The sequence below is a fragment of the Pleurodeles waltl genome, chromosome 7 (assembly GCF_031143425.1).
Source record: "Pleurodeles waltl isolate 20211129_DDA chromosome 7, aPleWal1.hap1.20221129, whole genome shotgun sequence".
NCBI classification, from domain to species: domain Eukaryota; kingdom Metazoa; phylum Chordata; class Amphibia; order Caudata; family Salamandridae; genus Pleurodeles; species Pleurodeles waltl.
Window position 1 is genome coordinate 1,030,456,694 of NC_090446.1, and position 18,599 is coordinate 1,030,475,292.

At 42.7% G+C, this 18,599-nt stretch overlaps 1 protein-coding gene across 2 annotated transcripts in view; it reads right to left on the reverse strand.

Annotated features, from left to right (window-relative positions):
* The window catches only part of AMZ2 (archaelysin family metallopeptidase 2), a 301,951-nt gene that overhangs the window by 52,110 nt on the left and 231,242 nt on the right, over positions 1-18,599 (reverse strand). For both annotated transcript variants that reach the window (XM_069199871.1, XM_069199873.1), the window contains exon 6: positions 6,177-6,340. In XM_069199871.1, coding sequence (XP_069055972.1) covers positions 6,177-6,340 — 164 coding nt within the window. The remainder of the gene's footprint in view (positions 1-6,176; positions 6,341-18,599) is intronic.

Genomic DNA, 18,599 nt, shown 5'->3' on the forward strand with positions numbered 1-18,599 from the left:
AATGGTTGAGGTGGTGTTAGGTTCAATACATTCCCAGAAGCCATTACACAATAACTATAATTGAAATAAAAAGTTAGTGTAGCGAAATTGCTTCACTTGAAGATAATCCGCTGACTGAAACTAAGTGGATGTCAAGTGAGCAGGGCTGATGTCAACCGTCGTCTTGAGGAATTGAACATGGTGAATACAATATGGCGACGATACGTGGTTGCAAACAGGACCTCGTAAGCAGTGTTACCTCCTAAACGCCAAAAGCACGTAGCCCCATCACAAGAGAACATTTGCAATGCTCAGCTGAGAGCACTCCAGGAATGTTGGCCCATTTTTTAAAACCGCAGAGGTGATTACAGCCCTTCGGTGTAGAGGTAAAGGCAGCATAAACGAAACAATATTGTAAAATGTCTCACCGCGGTTGTGATGCGATAAAATCTGACAGTTCTCTGTGGTAGTTGAGATGTTCCCAGAATCGTTGTCACTGGAATATCCATAAAACCGGCACCTCTGAAGAAGTGTCTCTGATGCCGTTCTGAGTAATGTTGGGTCCGGTGCCAGGGCAACTTGTCGCCAAAATTATTTGTAAAGCTTGGACACTGAAGTATAGCAGTAGGAAGTTTATTAGTGCACAGTCCCCAGCAAAAGCAAGAGAAAAGGTAATAAGGTGTGATCTCCAACTCCTCTGTCAGCAACTGCCCCTCCTCACCAACATTCTTAATTACATCACAATACCTTCTGGAAAGGGTTCAGTGCTATGGAATAACTTAAGGGATAATAAACCAACACAATAATAAAAGGCATTACAACAGTAATGACCCCAGCTTTGGCTGATTCCTTGAACATCTCTAGTACATGCTTGAGCATCCCTTTAAGCATTGGAAGGAACTGAAAGGTACATTGGATCTATGATAATATTTTGATCAAGAAGTAGTTGTCTTCCTGGACAACATGAATATCAATTTTATGATATGTAGCTGCTCTATGTATGATCTCATAGTAAGTGGTAATGGCACCAGGGTGGTGAGGATGGCTGCATACACGTCAAGATCTGTATCACCTAGAGGATTGGCATCATCGTCATTCCTAGGCTCGGGCCGTTGGGTGCATTGTAGGTTCAGCCAGAGACAGTGGGCAGCCCTCTCCATGGTGACCCCCCTGATGCAACTGGAAGAGGTGTGGCATGAGGAAGAAGCAGTGGTAAAGAAGGAGGAGGTGGAAGGGGAGGAGGAGGAGAAGAAGGAGGAGGAATAGGAGTAGATATAGTAGGAGGCAGTTGAGCAGAGAGGGGTCTAATGTTCTTCTACTTTGGAGAAGGCGGAAGTTCCAAACTAATTTGCTCTTCAAAAAAAGTAAACTTCCTCTTCCTTGGACAAGTGTCCTGTGGATTCTGCAGCAGCTTGGTGATGACTCTGCTAGTTAGTGGGTGGATAAAGAGATGGTTCTGGAAAGTATCAATTTCCTCCTGTAACCGATGGAGAATTGGTTGCTCTGATTCCTCAGAGCTGGCTTTCGAGGGAGTTTTTTTGACCGAATGGGTTCTTGGCATCAATGGGGCCTTTGGCATGGTGCCAATAATGTTTTCAGTGACGATGTCGGCTTTGGTGCCCATGTCAACTTTGGTGGCAATACCAGCTTCGCTGACGTTATCAACTTTGCTGATGTTATCAGCCTTGGTGTCAACGTTAGCTTTGGTGCCAATGCTAGCTTTTGTGCCTGAGTCGAGGAGACTGTGGGCTCTGATGGGGGCCACAACTTATGCGGGGTCTTTGTAGACAGAGAGGGAAGCGCTGTCTGCTCCGAAGGCTTTGGTCCATGCTGAATATGGCCTAAAGGCAATTGTGGTCCAGTAGGCTGTCGTTGATTTTCTGGGTTCAATGTCTGTCTACTGGGACAACTCACTGTCTGTCCACCTGGTCAGTGCGCAGCCGTTGGTTTTGTGTGGGTGCAGACCATACTGTAGGACGAAATCTTCCACAGTTGTGGAGCCGTTGGGTCTTCTCACTGTTTTCTCTTGGATATGGAGTGTGAGCTTGTCTCCAAACTGGACTGGACAAACTGAGCCTTTGATGGACCGTTCTCTTCCAGCACCTCGAGGTGACGTCCCCTGAAGATATCTGGAGTGTTGTGGGCCACCTGTCTGTGCATGCTCTGATGCGCTCACCTCTGCTCGCATCAATATCGAACCTTCATTGAGTAGAAGGTGAGGCACGTTTGGCACATGGTGTCGCTGTGCTCAGGAAAAAGGTGGACATTTCAGACTTGTTGGTTGATCCAGGGGAACTTACAGTACTACTGGGGCAGTATTGGAAGGGAATCCTTTCCATTGCTGACCTGGAATTGTCATTGACAGGGTACCAGAGATGATGGGTGAAAGACCCCTGGGGAATAGCGCTGAGGTGAGTCTTGTCTACATTCACAGATCGTAGAAGAAGTTGGATCAAGGATCTGTAGGGAGTCTTTTGTGACACTGGAGTCGTGCTGTCAACTGGACCCAGCGGTAAGCGCAATTAGGTGCCGAACACTTAGCCCCATTGGTACACATCCGAACCCGATGGTGGAAAAAAACAATATGACAGTGGAGCCTATGCCAATGTGCGTTGTCAACGAAGGGAGCAGTCACTATACCTTGTGACTCTAAACACTTTTTGGAAGAAAAACAAGTTGCAGATGTCCAAGACCAGCACTAGATGGCAGGAATATGTAGGGCATGTGTATCTACAGCCACACATGCTACGGGCATTTAATTTCCTGTGTGCTGATTTGGCATGGGTCAGGAAACAGGGTGATGCTATTATCAAACTCTTGGAGTTCTCTGACAGTTCTGTTGCCCTCCAAACCCCTTTCCCGCTAATGTGTATAGCCAAAAGGGACTGGTAGCAGGTGTCTGCCAATTTTCTCTATCACCAAAGAAGCATGGGACTATCCACAACTATGTGTGCTAAGTAACTCTAACCAAGAGGGCCCTAAAAACAAAGGAGTATACAACTATCTGTTCATACATTAGTCTTTGGAATCATAAATATGTTTGCTTGGTCAGAGCAGGACCAAATGTAGGAATGCAGACAGTGAACTAAATATACACCAATACAATCCTCCAACTAAAGTAGTTAAAGGCTTTTAAGGAAAGGGTCACTGAATGGGTTTCATTATGCAACAATATGTGTGTAGATCTTATAACATTACCAACTACTCCCCACCTCTACCCACACCTATTGCTTCGACTCTAACACTTATTACAGACACAGTAAGTGCCAGAGCATATCAGGTTTACATGGCGATTTGGTCTGGTAGTTAAAGTGCTGTACAACCAAACCACCCTTGTTCCACAACCAAAGTTCTAAACCTGGCTTCACATACTTAAATGCAGGTGGCTCAGATAACTTATCTGAGAAAATTGGGAAAACCTTGAAAAGGAGTCTAGTGCTGTATAAAATGGGACATTCACGGATGTCCTCGGGTCCATAGACCTGCTCTACTGTATGTAATACTTTAAAAGACACAATGAATATTTAGAAAATATTGGAAAAGGGAACAAAATAAAATGTGACTTCTGTAGTCATTTTCCATTGGGACACACGTTACTATGAGAAACAAATGGCATCATGGAACACAGGAGCCTTTGAGATATAGTAGGTAAGAATGGTTGACAAAGATGGGCAGACAACGGAGATTCAAGGGGAGGGGTGAGGGATGAGAAAATGATGAAACCAAAAGGAATAGTGAAAAATAAACTGTGAGGAAAAATGTCTGACCTCCCTTCTGGCTGGGCCATCTCTGCCATGTATTTCTTTATCCTTGCAAGTTCCTCTGCCCTGAGTGACTCCCACTCTCCAAAATGCAAATGAGGCACTCCTCGGGAACACCCTTTGGTGTTTCCATCGAGAAGTCTCAGGACTGTAGCCTCTCTCAAGGACCTGAATGAGGAGCAGATTTCATGGTTTCTGGAGTGCAGCAGCATCAGATACTGGCCATCCTGTGCAAATCAAATCCAGATCTTGGGAGACCACGAAGTCCCCTTCATGTTTAATTTTTGTGTGTTTTAAGTGCATATGCAAATGGGGACTTCCATGCACAGGAGATGCTTTAAAATCATGCTCAGTGCATCTGTTGTAACATGAAAGCAAAGATCTATCACTTTGTAAGCATAAATGGTGGATGCTCTCATTTAGGAAAACATCCTACATATTGTCATACACCCTTTTATTCTTTGCTTGCAGGGATGTTTGGTGGTAATACACAATATTTCCTGGTAGAGCAGGTTTGTGGGCAGTCGCGATTGCATGCTGGAACTGTCTCTCTCAAAAAGAAAAACACTCTGAGGAGAGAAACTACTCCAACCTGATTAGTTGGATTCTTAAACTTTCAAGAATGCACTGACTGGCAGTGAGTTGCTCTCTAGCTGCCAGAATAAGGAAAAATCTGGAGATTCCCTCCAGCTTCCTGACCACGTCTTGGGAACCTACCTCCATAGACACTGCTGCTGTTGAATGTGGAGTTAAATGCTGTTCCCTCCTGGCTAGGAACGAATTCCAAGTCACTTCTGAAGCTTTGCAGATCTGTCCCGCCACTGCTGCTGACCTTGCCCACGTGAAAGCCCTTAGCCAACTCACAGAATCCACAGATGCAGAAAAAGCGACCTCTAACCCCTAAACTTTGACCTGAGGAGGGCTGCCCCAATAAGCTATATCTACAAGTGCAGGAGTGGTGCCTCTGCCTGCAAGCACACTCAATCTCAGAACGAACTGGCATTGTTTTTGTTATTAGTTGATCCAGCTACTTTGGGAGAAGTCTAGCACCAAGTTGGTACCCATGTTGGTTTCCATGTTACCCGATCAGTAGGGGCTTCCATGGTCCAGTATGACACGACTGAGCGACGCACATCGTCTCTGAGGGTCAGACTAATGTCTATCTCCGTTCTCTGAGTAAGAATCCACTGGCCCTAGGGTCACTATATCTACCAAGTCCCAATTTGAGGTGACCAAACCATAAAGCAATGAAGGTTTGTGAACCGCAAAACAAGCACCTCAGTTTTGGCAGGACTGTGATTGTGAATGTTATAGTGGTGTGATCACAATTGGCTAGAAATTGCGAACATTATGTTTGTGAACATTTTCAGGCTATTTCCAGCAAGAAGGTAACTGCTTTACTATTGTGTTGTGTTTTCTCGTTTTCCAGCATTATCCTGATGTTTGTGAACACCTTAATGACAGGACAGAGTATGTAGTGCTTACTGCCAGGTTGGGACCTTGGTTTTAAAATTGTATAGTGTTGCATCACTGTTTTTATCGTATATTTTGCTTTTTGTGCTTTTAAACGTTTGACTCCCATCTCTACTACACATGCATGTGTTTATTTTTTACTCATTATTAAATTGTTGTGTATTTATATAAACCCACATTTCTAGATGAACATCCCCATCTTTACTGCGACCGTGATAATTATTTTGCTCCATACCATACATCTCAACCTTTGAGCGAGGCTGTGACTGCTCATCCACGTCTACCAAGATAGTTAACGAGCCTCGGGAGGCCAAACCAGCATCACACACAGCATACCCAGTGTCATGGATATTGTCGAATACATGTGCCCCTACCCTAGATAGCGTTTGGATGTCCCTGCAACTGCACAGATCATGGCAAAATTCTGACATAAAGGGAAATAGAACACTGGGTGGAGAAAGGTGAAGAGGAGGCAGGAAGGGGATGTTTTGTAAACTAGATAAATATTGAAATGTGGGATAAATATTGAGGTAAAGAGAGGCCTTTATACAAACGAACCGAAGAGGAGGATGAGAAAGGGGAGGGGATGAGAGGATAAAGAGAACAGACACTGCAGACAGGGTCCGATGACATAAAAAAAAGGGGTGGCGACCGAATTAAGGGAGGAATTGGAGGAAATTTCTGGAGGTTATCCTGCACAGACACATGTTAAGCAAGCCATATCCATCAAATAACTATACATCAAGAAGGGGAGGAAATGTCACTCTATATTTGTTATATTTGTTATATAAGGTTTATCGGCAGTGTTTAAACAGATAGGCAATTCGTTATCTTCATTTCAGCAGGATCACACGGAACCAATCTGTACGCAAGCATTTTTGGAAAATACATTCCATAATGTGCAACCAGCACCCAAGGATCATTCGCAATGTTTTGGCAATGAAAGCACAAACCAACACCCACCTTGCAGGACCGCTGAAGAATCATCCCAGTGATGGGAGGGGTATAGTATCCATTAAACACGGAGTAGTTTCCTCGGATGACAGATTTCCCTTTATCCAGTTTCCCCCTGTAGTTCTCGCTGTAGAAATGACTGTCATATCTTGCAAAGCTGAAAACGCCCACTCCTAGAGAGAGAAAGAGAAATTAACTGACTGCATGTCAAAATACTTAGAAGTGGCATAAGCATGGCAGGATCATGGACGTGCACGTCGCCAGCTTGAAATGAGCATCTTGGGAAAACAAAAATATTTGAACTAAGAAACTTTGCTATGCTGTTCATGCTTTGTCTCCAATACCGAGAGGCTTGCAGGGACAAAATGACTACCTACTCAACCCATCTTTGCTGGAGATTATTTGCTTAGTTTAAGTGAAGCAGCATATATCACTCTATGGGCCTGATTTAGATTCCAGCGGACGGGTTACTCCGTCACAACAGTGACGACAGCCCGTCCGCCGAAGTATAAATCCCATAGGATACAATGGCATTGCTATTTCGGCGGACGGGCTGTCGGTCACTGTTGTGATGGAGTAACCCGTCCACCAAAATCATATTCAGGCCCAATGTCATTTATGTTATATAGAGTGGCAGTTCCTCTGACCAAGGAACGGCATTCATTTTAATTTGCGTTAAGAAAAGAAAATACAGCTACAAAAGACAGGTAAGGCGCAGCATTAGGAAATAACACTAGTGCGAGGCAGTTCAAATAGACAAGGATTAGGGAAATGAGAAAGCAGCAACAAAATGCATCAACACAATATAACACAAACTGCGCATGTGCATTAGTAGATGCACAGCTAGAAATAATGGAGACATCCGCTATAAAAGTAGAAACCCTTAGATCAACTTGGATGAAAAGCACAGGACAATCAATTGATATTCAACCAAGCACTCCAAAGACTACTAGTAAAGTCCTATCCAGTCCTCTGGTGCTATTCTTTCTGCTTCTTTCTTTATTACTTTAAAGCCAGGTATGTAGACTTCGTTGTTTTTCCTGTTTTCTTAATAACTGGGAATAACTTTGTAGTGACTTTGCGGAATGACTGCCCAGCATCCCAGACTGTGTGGTACAGCGCATTTCCTCACATGAAACCTGCTCCCTGATTTCAAATTTTATGGAAGCACATTAGCCTCTTAAACCAATCACAGCATTATGGAGCCAAAGCACAGTGGTGGATTGGTTCTGCAGCGGATTCCTTGAACCTTCTAGGGAGAAATTTTTCTGATAATTAGGCAAGTGCATCAGTGAAGCAGAGAAATGCCAGGGACAGTGGGTTCTTCCTTTTGTTGTTTTATTATTCACACTAATACATGGCCTTTTGGTTGTGTGTGTTATTGGTCCAGCTTTGGCTAAACAGACGGCTATATCATCGGACAACAGCTTTACTTCTTTTGTACAAGCAGAGAATGTTGGGGAGTAAGAAGGCTTCTGTGCTTTTATCTTTTGCAGACCATTCACCATTTAGACCATAAGTCCTTTAGAAAGGCAGTCACCTCACCAGTGGTGGGGCGGGAGGGGGCGAAGAGATGCATCCAGGCAATTATGGGATGACAGAGCCTCCTGCTAAATGAGAAAAGCGCTAGTAAAAAGGTCCCTTTCAGAAGAGTCTGAACGCTTTGAAAAGCTCGAGAAAAAAGGTATTTGTCAGAGAAGTATGAACAGTTTGAGAAGCTGAATAGGACCTTTATAAAGACTAAAATGTCTGGACAAGAGATAGAGCAAAAAGGTCCAAGCTGTGGAAACCTGTCTGAGTCTATGTGAAGGAAAGACGTAACTACCTCATTAGATGAGGAAGAAATCATGGATGATGATTCCTCTGAGGACTTGGAGGAGGGACTGAAGAGGCCCTGTGAATGGCATGCAATCAGAAGCACCAGAACCAATTGTTTAAGACATTATTTGGCCAACAGAAAGGCCTAACAGAAACTCTGGTGGATATGTTCAACTTAAGGCATTCTAGGTCCACAGAATGGTTGCCCTTGTCCAAGATGGCAAGTGACATGTAAAGTTGCCTCCACAAGACTCTGGATATGGACTATTGGAATCAACAGAATGCTCCAGGCCATCCGTAGAGGGAAAAGTTTCACACATGCACAAAATTTGATCCCAAAGCGGTCATGTTTATGGGCACATTTTCAAGTGACCTGTGAAAGGAATTGACAGGCCATGGTGGTCTTGACAGGACAAGTTGTTGGATTTCTAGCGCTGCTTAATGAGATCTCTGTCCAGCACCAGTGAGAAATTCTGATTTGAGTGGCCCCTCAAGTGAATGGCACTAGAATCTTCAGAAGCTGAACTGACAATCCATGATTTCATTTTCAGAAAGTTTTTTTGTCATGCAGACATCAACTGAAGTTAATGAAGCAGAAAGCTTCAATGTGTAAAGATCTACTCCCAAAATGTTTGGATGGGCCAAAAGTATCACATGATCCTCTACAAGGGATCTCTTACCCTTCTTTGCAAGTAATAGCTCAACTGATTGGGCGTGGGGGGGAAGAGAAGGTAATTTCTCCACAAGGATATCTTATCAGAGAAGGACTGGATGACCAGACTGGCCTCCGGGGATGTGTATGTGATAGTTCCGGTCTACAACCACATTAAAGTTTCCCCCAGTTCACCTTGAGAGGACAGATTTGGGAATTCAAGGTTCTTCTACCTAGCCTATCGTCCACAAACTGGTGCTTATGAAGCTCCTGAAGCCAGTTGACGGGCAAATGAGTCAGAATGATGTTTAGATAGCCAAAGAACAAGAGATAGTAATTTCTCAGGTATGTATAGCTGCTAAGCTCACAGAAACTCTGGGCGTTGTGGTCAACTGGAAGAAACCAGACAAGATGCCCCTCCTGAACATGAAGCTTCTAGGCTTTCTAGTTTATATAGTGTCAGGGACTCTCTTCCTTTCACTTGACAGGATGACTTCCTTTAAGAAGGAGGCTTTGTGGCGACTCAGAGGATGTCATGGTCAGGGCTGAGTGGCACCTTTCCTTTATACAGGCAAGTCTGGCAGGCTGACTCTATTATTGGGCCTTGCAGAAATTATGGTACTGCATCTCAGAAAGAGTTACGCACACATGGATAAGGAGACATTGTATGAGGAAGCCAGGATCAAGATTTAGGAGTGGTTGGCTGGAAAACTTGGAGACATGGAATGGCACAGCTCTTTCCCTGATCCACACAAGATACAGTAATCAAGCTGGATGCCTGCAGGCTGGTCTGAGGTGCACAATGTGAAGACTTACCTAGTTTAGGAAACTGGTCAGGAAACAAACTATGACTGGATCAACTGACTGCAAATCCTAGTAGTTTCTTAGAGACTACTAAAAGACAAGGTACAGTGTAATGTCCTGATAAAAATTACATGTTTTCCAGAGCAGAGCAACAATGTTGTGAACTAGAGCTTCGGGATGTTAAGGGACTCCAGCAATTGAAAGATGGGTCCAGGAATTTTGAGGCAATAAAGAGTAGATGGGAATAGTGTGTCAGAATCTGTTTGTATCAAGACTGACAACCAAATTTCTGCTCCTTTTCAGTCATTTATGCCCTTCTTTAAAACTGGGGAAAGGCATCACTTGTCTTCCTGCCAAGGGATGGGGCCCAGGTCAGACGCCACATAACAAACATAATTATGGTAGATATCTAGAGCTTATGTTCCAGTGCTTTAGAAGCTGTCTTCTGATATTTCAATCCTCCTTACCCAGTTTTCAGAACTTTTTTCTTAATAAAGTTAGAGGTTTTTAAAAGTTGGCATGGGAACACATTGCATTATTTCTAATGCAGAAATATAGAATGTTAATCTTTTCAGTCAGACTATAGATGTTACAGATTTTTGTATTTAGGGCAGGTCAAAATATAGTGTAGTCATCAGATAATCAAGCAATATTTAATTTATCACACACAAGGTTCTTGGCATATCATTAATCTGATGTTACAAGCTGTCAATTAGGTTCTTGTGAAAAGTGACAATGTATATAAAATCTATTAATCATGTTTGCCATAGTTAGTTGGTACGTTTTTTCATGGAGGAAACCCTTCAAATTATTGAGTGAGAGAAGCCAAGGTTCTTTCAAACCACCTTTTTTTCTTTTGGAGAACTATGACAGTGAGCTTCTCCATAGTTTAAATGGACTGTATTTTTGTCTACCAAAGATTCTGGTAACTTTCAAAATTGTGCTACTAACAGAGAGGCTGCCAACAGCATGTGAGGTAACAAATTGAACATGGGAGTTGTTAAAGGTAAGAATAATATTTTGCTGAGTAAGAGACATTATCAACCGCAGGTGTGAGGGAAGTAAAAGGCTAGTGATATCATTTATAAGGAGTAAGATCATAATCAAATAACAATGAATTTGGCAACAGGTCCATCACAACTTTCACATCCCCTCCAAATCCTATTTGGAGAGCAAATGCTGAGGTGAGGTACAAATGTGTTAATTAAAAAATATATATATATCTTTGTATTGGGGCATATATAGGACTTTGTTCAGTAAAGGACTTCAAGCAATGTGTAGGCATCTGCACTGGATAACATAAAATCAGTTGTACAACAGAACTAAACCACCAGAACATGGGTCACTCAACTGTGGAGAAGAGCCCTGCCTCCATGTTCACTCGATCAGTAGGATCTGGTTTAAAATCTAGATTATGACAATGTGTGTCACTGGTAAATTGTGACTGTGCCCTTATACACAACCAAATTCCAGTGTTCTCATTTTTTTTAGTGAGGTATAAAAGGCTAACTTTAGGTGGGAACCAAAGAATTTGATTTATATGGGTGATAGATGTTTCACTTTCCACTTATATCCATGGTTTCTCATATTCAAGTGTAGATCACTTTATAGCAGAGTGCATTTCGGCTGCTCACATGTAGTTTTCTACATTTAGGAACCATACCCAGCCCTTTTGGACACTCATTTGCTGTTCTCAGAGTCTTGTTGCCCCAAGTAAATGCTGTTAGGTTTCACTGACTACTTCAAGCATCAATTGTGTAAGACTGGCGAGACAGTGCTTAGGCGATGTGGAGAAGGGTCACATAAATTAATTCTAAAGCATGCAATTCTTCCAAACCATGAAATTTCAAGGCAGCCCTGTCTATATAGATGCTTGTACAGTGTCAAGAACACAGGGACTGTCACACCCATACAGGTTGTGTAGGGATGTACTCATATATATCACAAAATATTTCATTGGACACTTGGTGTATAAAGAGCCTTTACCTAACACGAGGCTTCACCATGGTTTGGAGGATCTGCTATATTTATACTCACTGATCTGGAGTGGTTCACCTTGAAGCAAGAGTCTGCTGAAAAGGTTCTTATCTTTAACACCAAAGTTGGTATGAGTGTCAGCTGCTATCAGTGAAAAAAGCTTGCTTAAAGCAAATGCTTGGGTTTGTAAGCCCAGGATATATTCTGATTGATCTGGATCTTCCAGGCCTAGGGCTCCACTGTTAATGCTAAATGAAGGGGTGACAGGGACAGCCCTGTCTCATCTGGGAAACCCTATTAACACTTACTTAGGGTTTTGAACGTTGGCTAAAATATGTTTCTACATGATTGTACCAAAGTTGGTTTTGTGCACCAATCAAGTCAACAGAGGCCACTTGACTCTGTTGATTGCTTTCTCGGCACAGAGAGAACAGAGAGTCAAAGACATTTTGATGTGCTCCGCTATATCAATAACATTTACTGCCTGGCAGATGGTATCCTACGTAAACTTTTTTTTTAACTTAAACCAGCCTGGCAGGCTGATGTTATCTTAAACTAAATAGGATTAAATAGGGCCACAAACATTTTTGTGTAAATCAGTACCTCTTGATTTATTAGGGTTATTGGTCCTATACAAACCCCACTGTTATGGGTATTTTCCAGATTGCAATAATAGGGTCACAATTTGGACATCCTCTGTGAGTAAGAAATGAATTAAAACCTTGGTGAGTGGGGGAAGTAAGTACTACATTTGTTTATACTAAAAATAGGCAGTAAAGCCATTAGGCTTGGAAAATGACTGTCATGTAAGCTTCTGATAAATGCTCGACCCTCCTTTTCTTAAAAAGGCTCCTCTAATTGCAAGATAACATCAGAATCATTTTGGGGAAGCTCAAAATCAACCAGGTAGTCATCTACAGTCACAGGTTTGCACTCACGAGTTATGTATAAGGATGTACAAAATAACAAAGTACCTATGATGGCAGGAGTTGTTTCTAGGCACCTATCATCTGTGTCAACAATACTTCTTATGCCATTTCTCATTTGGAACTATTGACGTTTATGGGTGGGAAGGCTGTCAGCCTTGTTCCCCAGTCAGTATTTTTGGTTGAGAAACAGTCAATTTTCTGTCAGCTTCCGAAAGCAAGACTTGTTTTTAGCTTCCTGCTATCGTAAGAGATTTGTGGGTAGCCTGTGAGCAGGCGTATTTATATTGGGCCTCTAAGTCCTGTTCTGGGAAACAAGGACTATTTTCTTTGCTTTGCCATTTGAATAAATGTAGCTGTGCATGAGATCAATTTTCTTCTCATGACAGCCTTTGTGGTATCCCAAGCCATATGCCAGACTTCCTAATTTTCAGCGCGTAAGAAACTGGGTTATTGGTTGGGAGGGTGGAAGCCTCACTCAGGGAACAACCATAATCTCCATTAGGGTGAACCACAAAAGTTGCTAACTTAACCTGTGCTTAGCCCTCTTCTAGCTTGGCACAAAAGCAGTCAGGCTTAACTTAGAGACAATATGTAAAGTATTTATGCAGCACTCAAACAGTAAAACAGAAAACATAAGAAAAATCCCACACCAATTTAGAAAAATAGAGAAAATGTATTAAATAAAATGACATCAAAATAAATTAATCCAATCAGTAGAACCGGAGTTAAGATTTTTTTTTTTCAAGTTTTCAGTGTAAAATAGCACCTAAAAGATCAAAGCGGCAATCGCAGGTATCTGGTCGCACGAAACCATGACAAAATCAACCACAAAGGAGCGCAATTCAGATACATGAAGTGGACTGGGCCCAATCTCGGTTTACCTCTGAACTTAGATTTAATTTTGAAAAAAAGTTCCTCAGAATAAAAAGTTCAGTGTGGCAAGGCAGCAGACAGTGTCTGAGGAGGAGGTGTCATCATTGGGGAGCCAATGGACAGAGTTATGGTGAAAATTTCTACCTTCGGACTTAGTCACTTTTTCTTAAAGTCAAAATTCTCCAGCAGGATGAAGCTGCAAGCTGTAGCCACTGAGGGCTAAAAAAAGCTGGACACTTTTGCCTAGAGGTCCAGCTAAACAGAACTTGTTGTTGAGAAGAACACAGCGGGATTCAACGCAGAGTCAGGCTGACGAGCAGTGCACCTTGGGCAGATGGGCTGACAGGTAGGTTATGACCTTCTGTTGCTTTTCATGGCACTTTTGGGGGAAAAATTAATAAGGCTGTAGTTTTAGGGTTAGGCAGGAGCAGTACCACCAACACCATAACCAAAGGGTACCTCTTGGGTGGTTAGGACTCACTGCAACAGAGGCCAGATGCAGGGTTCAAGGTCTCTGCATACTGGTTACCTCTCTGTAGCTCATGCAGGAGGCCAGCCAACTAGCCCTTGGAGTCACTTCTGGTGGCCTTGGGTTGAAGGAGATGGTCCAGTTCTCCTTCATGCAGCAAGTCAGGCCTCTAGCAGCAAGGCAGTCCTCTGATAACAACAGGGAAGCCCTCTGGGGGTTCAGGCAGTCCTTCTGAAGTCTTCCACATATCCAAGTGTATGAAACAGGTGTTACGAGGGTCCAATATTTATACTTGGTGCTAGCCTTTGAAGTGGGAGGAGATCCTGGGCTATCCCCACACCTGGTTCTGAAAGGCTAGTGTCAGGTTCCTTTGTGCTTGTGCTGGAGGCAGCCCTTTGAAAAGTAAGTGGGACAGGGAACAGCTCCACCCCCTAGACCTCCTGGCAGGATGGTCCATCCTGCCAACACCTGGTCTCCCTTTGGCTTTGTGTATTCCTCCCAGACAATGAGACTACAGCAGAGGCATTCACTGTCATGTAAACCAAAGGCACTGCCAGCGAGGACTAGAAGGTTAGAGCAAGAAAATGTCAACTTTCTAAAAGTGACGTTTTCAGAATTGTAACCTAAAATCCAACTTTTTCATTAAAGAGGACTTTAAATCGCAATTCATGTGACTTCAAACATGTTATTCCTACCTGCTCCCAATTAAAGTCAGCAATTATTAAATGTAATAACGTAACCCAATGTTATCCAATAGGAGAGACACGTCATGAAAAACAAATTTGGGAGTTTTTGATACCAGGACATGTAAAACTTAAACCCACATATTGTACTTTTTAAATACAATGCACCATTATCGCTGAGCTTTAGGGTGACATATGGACTAAAAAGTGAGGCTTATGCCTAGCAAAAGGTTTATTTTGCCAGGTCAAACTGTCAGTTAAAAACTGCACTACAGGCTGCAATGGCAGGCATGAGACATGTTTTAAGGTGCTACTGCAGTGAGTGTCACAATGAGGGCTGAAGGCCCACTAGTTGCCTTTAACTTACAGGCCCTGGGTACATGCAGCATCATATACCAAGGGCTTATAAGTAACTTTAATGTGCCAATCAGGTGTAAGCCAATTGTACTAGGTTTTAGGGAGCAATCAACAGCACTTTAGCACTGGTTAGCAGTAGTAAAGTGCAGAGAGTCCTAATGCTGGCAAAAACAAATTTGGAAAACAGAAGAAGTGGAGACAAAAGATTTTAGGGAAGGCCACACCAAGCATGTCAGGTCCAATATAGCATTTTTCTGAAAGTAGGGATGCAACGCCGCCCTAATAGATGCTTTCATTACTTGGACAAGAAATGCAGTTTTGTGAACTTGCCAAGGTCTCCAGGCTGGAGGATCACAGACTAATTGTATAGAGACCTGAGAGTAATCAGATTGGATTCTCATGTGTATTAAAGTATCTAATATACATGCAGCTGGCAAATTAATAATCAAGTGTAAATGTATTCTTTGTTTCAGCTCTGAGGGCACATTTACAACTCATCAAAGGGACTATTCAGGTCCTGGGTGACAGTTAAAAGCTCACGTAAACGGGCTTCTAGAGGCTTCAGGCAGTGGAAAGTTTTTTGTTTTTTTTTAAAGTACCTTTGGTAAATTATTTGTTATAAATCAGACTCATGGAGGTGGCCCTATTTTTAAATATCGTGCACCCTGCCTTTTTGGTCGTTGAGGCTTACTTAGAAATGGCTTACTAACATTTGAAAGGAAGGTTCATGCCTGTCACAATGGGATATTTGGACGAGCTGAAATTGCAGTGTTAAAACTAGAAAGGTAGGCTATAGTGGAAGGCCTGCAGCCATGTTTTGCACTGTCACTTTAGTGGTGGCACAATGTGTGCTGGAATCCACTAGTGACATTTAACTTACAGCCCTGGGTACACTTTATACCAGAGTCCCCGTACACAGAGTCAAAAAACCAAGAGCATCAGTTCAAAACAAAGGTGGGGCGGGGATTATGCAAAAAGAGGCATTTTCCTACATACCTTCATCATACGAGGCCTGGATCAGGCCCTTTTCATTTGTTTTCCTCTATCTCTGAGTTGCCCACCACTCCCTGCTTAATATATATTGCCTACACTCTGGCTCATGTAGACCCATATGGAGTGAATCAGTTTGTTCTGCAACTCTCTTTGTAAAAGTGAGGCAGAGGCATCACAACCTCGCAGCCAGCGTTGCATGGAGGGCCCCAGGCTTCTATATGTGAAGAGGGCCCTGTCAGGTTATCTGTCCAGGGTGACCGCCTCTCATAAAGCAGCTGCAGTATGCAGCCTGCTCTGAGCTGACATGGGCTGACTCAGAAGTGAAGTGAAACAAAATATCAACTTTTGATTCTCTTTCGCTCTGAGCCTGCCAGGCCCCTTACAAGAGAAGTTGGCGCCCCTCCCCCACAGAAAGGCACTGAAGAGAGCACTGCTTGTCTGAGATGGTACCAAGGCCGCACAGAAGTTATTGTGACAGATTTCCAAGAGAAAAATGTGGCTACCTGTCTACATTTTAACATTCTGCAATGGCCCACAACACTATTCTAAAGTAGAACGTTATATGAAATCATCTGTATCCATTTTTTATGGCCCTTCTGTCTTTGTTTATTTAAATTCTCAATCTAATGTTCTAATTGTTCACCCTCCAGGCTTGCTCATACCTATATAAATCGGTTAGGTGGCAATTCTTTAAATAGTTACGTGTGCAACTCCAGAAACATAACCAGGACTCTGCTAAGAGGCAGCGGAGGGTACAAGATATTGCTAGAATGGTGAATGGGTGGTGAAGGATGTGAAGGGGTGATTGCACATGGGTAATTGTGGTGGGTGAGTGCTAAGGACGAGGACCCCTCCTGCCAAAGACTCTCTTCCAACACCAACCTTTTTTCTCAATTGCTAGCACAGTTGTACCTTGCACAGGGATCTTATTTTGCTAACGGTCTGCTGGAAGGGGATGGAGATAGCATTTTTTCCAAATAGTTAAATGCAGACATGGTGTAATCTGCAAATGCAATAAACCAAGGGGAGGTGTTGTGAGGGGACGTAATTTATTTAAAGCCACACATATGAATTGAAAAGGTCACAGTATCCCTTATAATGAATGGGAACCCATAAAAATATTACCCAAAACAGCAAATACCCCTGCCTCTGTGGGCTATCCCACCATCTTCACTATTTTCTCTATTGGTATTTTATTATAAGCACTAGCTCAAATACTAGTCAGACTATCTGTAGCAGCCTTAGAAGTGAATTTTAGTGGGGGCATACATTAGGCCATAGTTAAACTGGTGGGGGTATTTTATAGGGAAAGTGCTGTACATTATAAGGAAATTGTAAGTCACTGAGGAGTAAACACGCTGCTATACATTTCTCCTTTCTGTTTACTGTGGTACAGCTACAATAATAGAGCAGAAAAATTAAATCCATGTTTGTTTCCCTTCTTGAAGCAGCTGCTTTATTTATGCTCCATAATCACCTGCCTTTCCCGTGGCTGCTAGCTCTGTCAGCAGGCACTGTGGCGTCAGAACTCAACTGTAATAAGCTATTACAGTTGAGTTATGGTGTAAATTATAATCAGTGACGGAGTGTGTCACAAGTTACAGAATTTAAAGAAATTAGAGATGTGTTCTGAATACAGGGATTACAGAATCGCATGTATTATATATAGTTATCAGTGGTGTATAATTAGCCCTTGCGGTTTAAAGGGGTGGGGGGGTGGGGGGTGCTGATCTCCAGGGGACACCTCAGCACAGTACACTGACGAGATCTGGAACTAGTTAGTTTGTTACACTTGTGCATGCCGTCATGCACCTTGCACTGGCCAGCGGGCCCCTAGCCTGAGAACTCCTGGCTGGGTGGGAGGGGACCTCCATGTACTTCGTAGGGCACTCCCCACAAGTTTCGTTACGCCACTGGAGTCAGCATTTGTTTCACCTTGTCAACACTTCGGGTTATGACAATTGTGCTTTTTCATTGAGAGTGAATAGGTGAAAGGGAAACCACCATCTAAACGGAATCTTTTTTGCACTAATTTGTGGATAGGCTGTTTCATGGTGGTCATCCCCACCGTTGAATCATCTTGCTAAAGGGATATCTTATCCTCATGAAATTGAATGCTGCTTTGCTGTCAGGCTACCGCTAACATGTTCTCTTTTACCTTGAACAAATGTACCCTGGTTGAAATATCGAGAGTCAAATCCCTTTTTTTCCCCCTCAAATGCTCAGTAAGTAAGTGTGTAAGATCTAAAATTATTTTGTTATCCTACAAAAATCAGCAATATATGACGAAATACGTTTGGAATGCAAAACTCAGCATTGGAAATGTCCTTGTTTATCCCTTGAAAACAAATATTGTTGCGTTGAATTCAGTTCTCCCTATCATCGATTCTCTTCAAGATAGACAGATGCTGGCTTTTCAGGCACACCTCTTGTCCTATCGGTTCAGCACGGGAATGTTCTTACTCAGCCATGTTTGTCTCTACTTGATCAAGGCACGTCAATTTTTTTTGCAGTGAGTGGTCAAGTTCATTTAAGGATTTTGTTATGTCTTGCCTTGAGTCAAGAATGTTCTTTCTGAATTCTAGCCTGACAATGTGTATGCCCCCATCTGATGTTGCAGTCATGATGGGTCATCATCAGTTGTTTCTTTTTTTTGTCCTTTTCGGAAGATTAGAGAAGGTACTTCATTCATGACCCCTTTTGAATCCTGGGCTTGTTAGAAGCCATCATTTAGGGTTCTGAAACAAAAGTGAGTGAGTTGGTATTACACAGAAGTTAGACGGGAAACTTAAGCCCCTTGGACAACAAGGAAGGTGACAAAATCAGGTCCTCATAAGAGTCTATCTGTTTTGTGGAGCCAGTCAACACTAATCTAAT